The 12,088-nt window shown below is 34.2% G+C and overlaps 1 protein-coding gene across 1 annotated transcript in view; it reads right to left on the bottom strand.

The window, feature by feature from the left end:
• The window catches only part of LOC115455078 (GTP cyclohydrolase 1-like), a 35,294-nt gene extending 24,512 nt beyond the window's left edge, over positions 1-10,782 (bottom strand). The window contains exon 1 of the mRNA XM_037437345.1: positions 10,436-10,782. Coding sequence (XP_037293242.1) covers positions 10,436-10,517 — 82 coding nt within the window. The 5' untranslated portion in view covers positions 10,518-10,782. The remainder of the gene's footprint in view (positions 1-10,435) is intronic.
• Between the last annotated feature and the right edge of the window lie 1,306 nt (positions 10,783-12,088).

Genomic DNA, 12,088 nt, shown 5'->3' with positions numbered 1-12,088 from the left:
TTCACGCATGGAATAACAAACATCCAGTTATTTGAATAAAAATAAAATATTAAACTTTTAAACAAAATAAAAATGTTGAATGGTATCTCGAATTCTTGGAATGCAGAAGTCGTTTTGCCGTGACCGTTTTATCCCTTAATTCCCTTTTTATCCCGTTTTATTTCTAGTACAAGGCTGTATACAGTCTAGGTCTAAGGTTGTCCAGGGAATGCCATCACAGCAGGTTCAGGCGACAAGAGTTGGATATCCCGCGCATTTTCCTCATGTATGTACTTCGTTAGCACTTAGGTGCTACAAACGTCACTCGTTTTATTTAAATGCGAAATGTGATATTTTTGGTTGATTTAATGTTTATAGAATGTATAGAAACGTCTGAATGGTTTTGGATGATATTTGGCACCATTAAACTGCTGGTTGTAGGGAAAGTAGACGATAAATTACAAGTGGGCAAGCACGTACTCTTTGGTCTGATCAAATAAAAAGTATGACAGGACTTCCTTTTACCACTGCTCTGAAGAAAGCCGAAGATAGGAGGGCTTGGGAACAGTTCCTCATCGACATCTTCAAGAGCTTTCAAGACGGACACGACCTTCAGTAATAAAGAATACGATCATAAAAAAAATCATCATCATCAGCCGTAGCATGTCTACTGCTGAACATGGGCCTTCAAAGATTATCAGATGGACCTATTGGAAGCAGCATCTAGCTGCGACTTTTATTAGGTCCTTCGATAAATATATATTTTAATATCAAATCATATGAACTAAAGTATAGGCTGCGGAGAAAGGAGTTAGAAAGGTGTTTGATGCAGCCAAAGCTGCGAGCAATACAATCGGAATTATCTAAGTAAATAAAAATCAGTTTGCACATGTATGTAAGAGCATTACCTGATAATGGTTCGGCTTGACTGATTCCTTTTTTGTTTTGTTCTTAATTATCAGTACAATTGAATCAAAGAAGAATTTTGAAAAACAAAGGAAAAAGACGAAAACATTTGTCAATTTGGATGATATTTTTGTATGGAAATATTTTTTGTGCACTCTCCGAAATTATCAAACCGATTTCTTGTATATCAACTTGTATCATAGGATAATTTGGGTCCCAATAGATGGCGTTGTAGTCGAGACTTACAAGTTGAAAGGTAATTTGTAATTATGAAGAATATATATATAAAAGAAAGTAGTGTTAGTTACACTATTTATGACTCAAGAACGGCTGAACCGATTTGGCTGAAAATTGTTGGGAAGGTAGCTTAGATCCAGGAGACGGACATAGGATACTTTTTACTATTATGTATATAAAACTGAAGAGTTTGTTTGTTTATTTGAACGCGCTAATCTCAGGAACTACTGGTTAGAACTGAAAAAAATTTAGTGTTGGATAGATCACTTATCGAGGAAGGCTATATATCATCACGCTATGATAAAAAGGAGCGGAGCAGTAATGAAAACTGTTGCAAAAACGGGGAAAATTTATAACTTTTGAGAGATTATAACGCAAAACTTTATCCTGAAAAACTATATCACGCGGACAGAGCCACGGGCAAAAGCTAGTGTCATATAAAGATCAATATAAATCAAAGTATCTAATATTAGTATTGTAATTTCACATGAATTGTGTCAACGCGCGCTTTGGTTAACCAAAACCGCAAACTGATATTGAACTCTTAATATATGTTATTGCAATAAGGTAATAACTTTTCCTTTTCAAAAATAGATAGCGATAGACAAATGTTTATATGGTTTGAAAATTGTATGGTTAGTTACTACGACTCAAGACAATCGTATTACGAAGTCAGAAGTATGTATTGTATGAATTATATTAATGTATGAAGTTAAAACGTGCATAACGTGATGTTTATGTAAGAAAACCGTTGTCTTCTATAAAATTTTGTCACCTTATAGTCAATTTAGGCTAAAAAAACACACACACACACACGCCTGTTCTCTCCAAAGAGATAGGCAGCGGTGGCGAAAGGTGAAATTTTCCAAAAGGGAAACAACATATAGGTACTTAAGTGCCTAAATGCAGTCTGCAAATCGTTTTGATGATAATTAGATTCTAAAGGGACGCCGGTATAAATCTGGTTATATGGACTCTACTGGCAGGCAGAGGCGCAACTGATGTAGGTACCTACTTACCGCCGTGTGTATTCCCGTGATGTGATAGGAGGCGATTTTATTGCTATATATTTGATTTGCGTTTGAAATTCGAACAACTTTCTTTTAACGCTATGTGCAAAGGAAACAAAACCCCACAGCCTCCAAACAAGCAAATACAGATATGAATAAAAATTTACAGTAATATTAGTTTTAAAGTAGGTACTTAATGTGATAATTATTATCGCCTTCTGTTGACTTTTCTAATTTCTCAGATGTAATCGATAAAGATGATACAAAAAACACAAAATTTGTGGGTCAAGGTTATATATGTGAGTGTTTCATTAACCGCCATTTTTTAATAAAAGATCTCATTCGATTGTTTCGATCTATCTCAAAAATAGGCCAATCAGAGCAGTGTTTTTGACATGTTTACAAACGAGTGATTTTGTTCGGTTAATTCTCGGAATGGGATTTTAATTTTTATCTAAATCCGTTCAGTTTTTTGCATTTATTTATAACTAATAAACATTTAACAACCTCTCATTTATAAAGTTACATTAAACATTATAGATATATTGATTTAATATTAAAAAGCCACTTTCCTCTAATTATTTGCAAAGAATAAATATTTAAAGCCCTCCGAACCAATGAGGTCAGAGAGGGATTTATATCAAGTAGTGAGAGAGCTCGTCTAGAATTACAATGAGTTCGAATCCTTACAGCAAACTACTGAAGATCTTTTGAGAAGTTTTGAGTCAATGCAATGAATAGATCATGGTGGGTATCTTTTATACTTTCCAAGCATATTTTATTAATGGGGACTAAAAAATGTTATCATCGGCCTCTTAGTGACTATATTTTTAACTACTGGACATAATAAGACTTAACATCTCATGTCTCAGGATAGCGAGCGCAGTATATAACCACACTATACCTTGTAATTCAAGGTGTTGGATGGTGTTTCTACTGTTTATGGGCGGGCGTATCGCTTACTCTCAGGCGAACGGCAAGCTCGTCTCGTCATTCAAAGCAATAAAAAAAGACGTTACTTAACAACTTATCTTTCAATTAGGATGTTCGTTATTGCTATCGTGCATTCTAAACCAACAATAGATACTTAATTAGGGGTAACGGGTAACTATCTATATTGATTTTATAGGATATTCAAATATTATAAAAATATTGCAAGCTAAGACTTTGTGGGTATATATTCCTCATAAATAAAACATTCGTATACAATTCCAGAATGAATTAAACGATCGTCGAAATATAACATTTTTTGTTGCTGTTGAAAATCATTTGAAATATTTATTAGTTTTTAAAATGGCCTAATGATAAGTAACTACCGCTCCCACACCAAGTTCTTAATTTGACATTGGCATAATATATCGTGATTGCCATAAAAAAACAAAGAATTAAGTTACGTCGATAAAAAACGTAATATCGTTACGAATAATAGATGGCGCTAACTTCAAATTGTTCTAATGTTGTCAACGATTAAAAGATGTCGCTGTGTGTTTATAAAAGTTCGGATTGATATAACAATGTATAAAGACTTTAAAACGTGTAAATAGGCACCTAGTTTATATTTTTTTTTTATCAAATTGGATTTATAATAGGTATTTGTGATTTGATTAGGATTTGATCTATATAGAATCTTTAAACATGCGGGCATAATAAGAGAGGCAATTAGGAGATGCACCTACAATTCACCAAGGCTATAACCGTTATCCTAAGTCTAAGTTACAGCTGTCTAATCTGAGCATCGAACTTCAAACTACACGATTTAATACTTACACCACCTATAGCATAAAAAACAATGTTTGCTGAAAAAATAAACTCTCAGGCCAATAGATAAGTGTTTATCCTATAAAATTATTAAATTTGGTTACCCTGTCTAGTACAGTCACCCACATAAGAAGCTGAATAAATTCGAATTTTGAATCTATACAACTGTTTTCTTACCAAAATATTTTTTCATAAAGAATATAAAATGTTAAATTAAAATTTCGAATCGTTTATCCAATTTTGTGTTCTTAGCAATTTTTTTTCTTACAATAAAATGGGATTGATTTATTTCACACAAAAAATTTATTGTCGTGGGAGACCATCGACTAAATGCAGTGTATAAATCACAAAACCTTTTTAACTTAACCTCCATGAGCCAGTTCAAGCCCACCATGATAGAACCAGGAGGTCGTTTCTCAAGTCTACTGCGGTCACGATCCTCAGCAATGAGGGAAAGACTGGATGGATGGATTAATGGTTTGAAGTTTCGATTTCAGCTATTTTCCGGCTGACTGTACGTCATTAATCTGCCCAGGCCTTGGTGTTAAGTAGACCATGCAATTACATTTGCTTAACTAACCAGAAACGGTTAAAGGCTAGTCTAAGATTGCCAAAATGTTGGTTAGTATTTTTCAATTTGCGGTTATACTTTCGACTAAGACATTGAAATAAAATTATTTTTCGAATTTTATCGCGGTTTTATATTAAAATTCCTCCTTACGTTTCGAAGAGTGCAGTCTTCATGGTGAAGGGGGGACTGAGGTGTTGGTCATCCGCAGTCAAAGTTACATATTTACCCACACATTAATATATAGTAGTATGCAAATTGTATAATGTCTTAAATTCGTTTAAACATAAAAAAACATTGGACTTTAAGGTTATGTGAAGAAATTTTTGGTAGAAACATTATGTAACTTTAGTGTTTTTTTTTATTTCAACGCGTTTTTTTTATAATATAATTAAGCTCCGTTTAAGTATTCATATTGAAAGAAAGAAAGAAAATACGTTTATTGCGGTAACTCACACTGAACAGAATATAAATAGAAATTATAGCTACTTGTACATACTAATTTAAAATAAAATAATAAAAGAAAAGATAAGACGTTCTCAGGAAGAAAAATGTAACATAAAAAACCGTGATAAGGTCCGACAAATAGTTCTATTTAATGCGTCTTATTTAATTCAATTCAATAACAATTTTGCAAAGCAAGCATTACAATTACGCAGCAATTTAAATTAATCCAATAATGAATGGGACGTGATATGTCCATGATAGGGGTTATCATTGTTTAGGCCAACTTATCTATCGGTTGATGAACTTAAAACACATGTAGATTTGTCCCATGCTTCTGTATAATATCAGCCTTGCAGGGGCGTAGTTGTCGCCGTATCAGTGCTACGGGGCCCCCGAACTTTGGGACCCTTCTTAGCCCATACGTACGTTAAACTAAGCAGCCCTAAAGTTCGCACTGCCCTGAAGAGACCCCAACAAATTTTGATATAGGGCCTTCTATGACAAGCTATGCTACTGCAGCCTTGTATATACTGTACCATTGCTGGGCACAGGTGTCCTCTACTGAGAGATTAGGCCTTAGTCCACCACGCTGTAGTGCGGATTGGTAGACTTCACACACCCTCAAAGTTTCTATAGAGAACTTCTAAGGTAGGTTACTTTTCTCACGCTGTTTTCCTTCACCGTAAAAGCAAGCGATGATTTACAAAGAATACACACATAATTTTAGACAAGTCTGAGGTGTGTGCCCGTGGGTTTTGTACCTGCGGACATTCGTCTCGGCAGTCCGTTCCACAACCAAGTAGGCTATCGCTATTATACCATGTAAGGGGTGAATTAACGTTTAGATTTTAAAATGAAAATTCATACAATTAATTCCAATTTAATAATGAATAAGGCTTTTTACCGTTCAATAGATTTCATATTAAACATTTATTAAACATTTAAACCCTTTTACTTTATTTTAGATACAAAAAAATATTGAAGTTAATTTGCAGAAGAGTTTTGAATTTTCGTATTAGTTCAACTACTTTTGTGGCTGACTGTACATACCATTTCTATAAGTTTTAAGCAATCTAATTCATTCACAATTTGAATAAAAAACAATTACTAGAATAATTAATTTGCTGGTGGTAGGATATATTTTACATCCGCCCGTATAGCAATCAGTACACAAGGCGTTAAAACCCGCCATAGTGGCCCACGTAACTGTCGCGTCCCGGGATCAGCCTGTGTATATCTACCAACAGGCCGGCATAATTGTATCGACTGCCGATAATCATCTCTCGTCAGTCGACATTCTATTGGACCCCACTCCACATATCAGGTGCAGAGAGGTCATTTTGCCGTGACATAATAAATATATATATAAATATATATTATCTTCAATACTCGTGTTTAAGATATGAGTTAAGTATGCGTGACAAAACATATCTATACATAAATTTAAATGTATTTAATAATTAATTAAGTTACATTGTTAGTGATATAAATATAATTAATATTATGATTATTTTATAATATTGCTCGCGGCTTCGTCTGTGAAAGAGTTTTCTGTTCCAATCCAATCCAATTTATTTTATTTGGCTGTAGAGTTTTCTGTTATAAAGTCACGCAAAAAATTTTCTGGGATAGTAGCCTATCCTTCCCGAGGTCTCAAACTATCTCCATACCAAATTTCATCAAAATCCGTTGGGTAGTTTATCATGTTCGGACAGGCAGATAGATATGGCAGGGGACTTTGTTATATATTATATTTTTTATAATATTTTAAAAGGAACAATTCGTTCATACATGATTGTTGTGTAACTTTAACCGCTTGCGCACGCAACGGTATAAGAAGGAATAAATTGTCCCCATTTTTGCAAAAAAATTTTGTAGATGCTCCACTCCTATTGACCATAGCGTAATGTTATAACCTTAAATAAATAGGCTGTCTAACACTAAAAGATTTTCCAATTCGAACCAATAGTTCCTTGATAAGTGCGTTCAAACAAACAAACTCTTCAGCTTTATATAATAACATACAAGTATAGATTATTCTTAATAAAATAGACCATAATAGTTTCCGCAGTAAAGCAAGTTTAGACAGACTACGTCTTTAGTTTTTTAATCGATTTTGATAATTCTTTCACCAATAGGAAGCTACAAAATATTTATCCTGGAAAAATACCACGTGGGCAGAACAGCGAGCAAAAACTAGTAGTAAATAAACTAATCCTTCCACCCCCCAAGCCACAGTTAAGCTACGAAAAAAACAGTATCATCTGAATATTCCTATTTTTCTTAAAACTAAAACGAAATCATCAATTCCACAATCAAGGAAGTAGAAATATATGTTTTGCTGGTTAAATGCGCCACATTATCGTTACATTATTGTGACCCCAGACCTTTTTAGTGTAGGGTATATCACGTTCTGAAAATATTGATAAAGACATTTAATTAACTGAGATTTTTTGCAAGAGTTCGGGTGCCAAGAGCTTGACCGTACGACTTCTTTCAAGCAAATAATCTTGTGACGATTTCTGGCAGCTGTTTGAAGTTGTTTAACGGTGAAGGAAAACATCGTGAGGGAACCTGCATACCTGAGAAGTTTCTACAGGAATTTTGAGGGTGTGTGAAGTGTGCACTAGGCCAGCGTGGTTGACTAAGGCCTAATTCCTCTCAGTAGAGGAGGCTGGCAGTGGGATAGTATACATACCTAATCACTAACTTCTGCACGCATCGTTTTGTATCATTTTTTAATCAAAACAATAATAAATTGTGTACTGAACTATGTTGTTTCGTTTAAGATTTCAAGATGTATGTAGCTTAGTAGATCGCACAGAGTATGAAAAGTAGATCTTGGGTCTTACCAAGTTGGCCACCCCTGGTATACAGTATATAATATAAAAAACTGTTTGTTTCCAGATAGCGACCGTGCACGAAGTGTTAAGCCAGCTATAGTGGCCCACATGTGTCGCAAGAGATCTGCCTCTATATATGTGTTTCAAACAGACAAAATTGAGGATTTAGGGATAATCATCTCTCGTCAGTCGACATGGACCGTTTACCATCAGGTGAAGAGTGATATTTCGATCCCGTATAAAAGAGAGAGATACAGGCGCAGGACCAACGGCTTTACGTGCTTTCCAAGGCACGGGGGTATCACACAACTTCATGACTCCGGGCTCCGACTTAGTAATTTTAAAGATGGTAATCCCGAAGCAGAACCTGAAGCCGGAGTTAGAAAGTTGGTGGTGTGATACTCCTGTGCCTCGGAAAGCATGTAAAGCCGTTGGTCTCACGTGATCTCTTGCCGATCATGTCGGATTGCCGTCTCACCGGACTATGAGAAGGAACAAAGATTGCTTGTGTAGTGCGCAACAGTTGTACACTACAATATCTCCTGCGTGACTGATCTTGGTTGATATTTCGCGGTGGCCGAAATTAGGTTAGGAAAGAATCATGCCCAGTAAGCAACAATAGAAGGCAGGTATTATATATGTACTAAATCAAACAGCAAACTACCCTACTGTAGAACTTTGAAGGTCGTGTCACGTGGTATATCCACGTGTAACAATTTGAAATCCGTGAAGTGCTTATTTAACTTTAGTACCGTGAAACACGATTATTGTTTTATAATCCAAAATAGCGTTTGAAGTCTATTAAATTAATTTATAAGATGAAAAAATATGACTAATTTTCAATATTTATGCTTCATTAGGAACAGGAATATAATTAACTATTAATGTTTTCTATCCAAACTTTACAAGAAATTCCAAAACGAATTGAAAACCAATATATCTCATAGGAACTGATCCGCGATCGATTACTTTTCATACAGTCTCAACAAAATGACCCCACTCTACTACAGTGGAGTCCCGATAGAGTCGACTGACGAGAGATGATTAACCCTCGCCAGTCGACACAATTATGCCGGCCTGTTTACTGGATATACAAGTCTGATTCCGGTGACACGTGCGCCACGGGTTTTACCTTGTGGACGCTGGTCACTATTAAGGCTTATACAAATATCGTACTGCTCCACACCCTTTCCTCTCCCAAACTCCCTCCCAACTTTCAGCTTGCACCATTGTACGGTAGGTGAGGTTGTATCAAATACTGTAAACCGTTTCCCGCCCCACGATACACAATTTAAACACATCACCCTTTTTTAGCAAAAAAATATTCTACTACTAAGAAAGATTATAATAATTGGAATACATAGGTGTTTGTTATCCGTAGATCATTACAAGCCATAAACATATACTATAAATAAATACACAAATTACTTTAATAGTACGCATATAAAGAAACGAACAGATGCTAGTCAGTTTAAAGTAATAACTATTGTAATAGCAGTAACAATGGTTAATTCATGATTTTTATATCACAAGGTAAAGTGCCATGACGTAACAGTTTAATAACTTAAAATGGCCTTAAAAATAGTTAAACCTATCGTGGAATGATTCATTAATTACTAAATAATAAATACAATCCCAAGGTACACTAAGATATAAAAAAATGTGATAAAAATTTAAGTATAATGAATTATTTATTGAAATGATTTTCCGGGATAAAAGTAACCCATAGCACGCAGGATTAATAACTTCTTATTCGTGAAAAAAATATCAAATTCCGTTCAGTAATTCCAGAGATAAGCATCTATACACTAACTTAAGTAATTCCAGAGATGACACAAGTAAGCTACAAACTTTTCCATCTTATAATATTAGTATATGATATACCTAAAACATATCGCAAAAAGTAGACAGCTGTTATAACGCCCTGACCTCTAATATAATAAATGTACAGGAGACATGAAGAATTTTTGACCCCGCCATACTTAAGGACACATTTGTTCCGGCACGTAAACTGAACTCACGAACTAATTATTCTATATTACGCTATAAAACACCTATTGACACAGGAAGACGGAACTGTACAACTTATTTCCATTATGTAGGAAGTGTTTCATAGCAAAAAACATAGGAAAAAATATATGGTTTCTTAGTAATTATTAATTATTCCGTCGATGCTAAGTGATTATAAATTGATTCCAAATGTCATTAGTTCATGTAGTTATCGCAATAATCAAATATTTAATGTTTCGGCATTGAATCAATGGATTGATAATAAAATATTTCAATGAACATAAAAGTGTTATAAGACGAATCGAGTAACCTTCTTTTTGGTGATCGATTAAAAAGTTTTTATTCATTATTCTAAGTTCAAAGTAATGTATTCTAAATTCAAAATCAAATTCTAATTCTAAGTTCAAAGTAATGTATTCTAAATTCAAAATCAAATCTCATGTTACAAATTCGAACAACTCAAAATAAATTATTCGAAATGTGATATAAATCGTTTTGACACTATCTTTCATCTGCACGATATTTTATATGTATGTATTAATTAACAAACAAAAAATAATATGCTAAACGCATAGCATGCAACCTTTATTTAACTAGAACATCCAATTAACGAACAAAGTATATTAAAACTATTCCGTAACTACTTCCTGGTACACAATAAGGATGAAAAAACTTACCGTTATCATTTTTTTTCTTCACAATCATATTTCCATTCTTCTCCAAGCACTGGCTGGAAGACACACCATTGAGCTCCTTCATTTTCACTTATTAATTAAATAACTTTACTCTATGGCCGTTTCGCGCGCTTTTTGGCGTCACTTTGACAGGGAGCGAATTACGATTGGCAATGGTCGAAATTATTGGAGCGGGAAACCTGTTTTTAAGTTTATGTTACGGCCAAGGCAATCTTGGTCGATTAAAAAATGGAGAACGGATTGATAAGAGTAATTGAAAGGACCTTAGGTCTTTTAGTTACAGAGATCCGTTCCCGCCAACGTCTAGAACACAAATGCTTCGCAACATGGCGGCGCGACTTATATTTATATAAAAAAAAACATTGTATTTATTGTGTAACATAATTGTTAGTTAAATTAAATATCGTTAGTGTCGGAAAAATTTATATTGTGAAATATTTTTTAATTATTGCGACATGGGGCGTTAGATATTTTTTTTTATCGTAAAAAATGGCCTTTTGCTCCTGTGTTGGGCTGATAGTGCGACAAAAAGTAGCATCGCGTGTCGACAAACGTGCTGAGGTCATGAATATTATATTGATAAAAAGTACAAACTAATCTATTACAGCCTGGAGGGTTATACAATACGGAACTATGGCGACAAACATATTGTGCAATGTTTGGGATAATTATTGTTCATAATGAGGCCTTGGCACGAAAACTAAAATGGATTTTGACAGTTAAGTGCTGTATATCGCACTCCAGACTCCTTTGGCCGTAGCCTTTTTAATTTTTTAATCTATCGCTATGATATAACATTCTGAGATATAACGTTAGTGTTTATGATTCAAAAAGGTATTTTTGCTAACACCCCAAGCTACCTGTGTGCAATTATATTTTATAGTGTTTACGATTATACAAAGGTATCTTTGATAACACTCTAATATCTGTGTGCAAATATTTTTGAAAATCCAAAATTTTTCACAAATTTTTGCATATGTTATTTAGTAAGAAGAAAGCTTAGAAAGAACTATGATTTCTTTCGCTTGATGGCAACCCTCTTGGGCTGAAATATTTGCACCTGGCTTCAATTTCCTCTCTGCTAAAATAGTATTATAAAGAATGAAAATTAGGAACAGAAATGACATAATTGGCCATGTAACTATCGAATTGCAAAACCAAGCTGTAACCTTCACATTCACCTTCAAAATAGTTCTTATTTATTTATTATCAGCCAACAAAACATACACCTTACATAGTTTTTTTAATAATTCAGCAAGTAATTGCTGCAGTGCTGTTTTAATTACAGACTGTCACAGCATGAACATATTAATACATAACAATAAACAATTTGGCTGCACCATAAGTTCTTTTTTCAAATGGTGATATTCGAGTCGGCATATTTTAATATTTAAAATTGGAACATTGGCGATGCCAACGGCCGGTTCCGTATTTGATTTTCTAAGTAATAATGAGTTAGTCATAAAGAGGTCCTAGTTGCGGCATAGAGCTTTTAAAAAGAGGCAGGGTTAAAAAGATAGGGTTCTCCTTATCATACTAAACATATCAGGATAATAGGAGGTAACATATATTATGTATTTTTTATATAAGTATCTTATAATATCAGCCCTGTATTATATACTGTCCCACTCTTGG

The sequence above is a fragment of the Manduca sexta genome, chromosome 2, assembly GCF_014839805.1.
Source record: "Manduca sexta isolate Smith_Timp_Sample1 chromosome 2, JHU_Msex_v1.0, whole genome shotgun sequence".
Taxonomy (NCBI): Eukaryota; Metazoa; Arthropoda; class Insecta; order Lepidoptera; family Sphingidae; genus Manduca; species Manduca sexta.
This window is presented reverse-complemented; position numbering and strand designations above follow the sequence as displayed.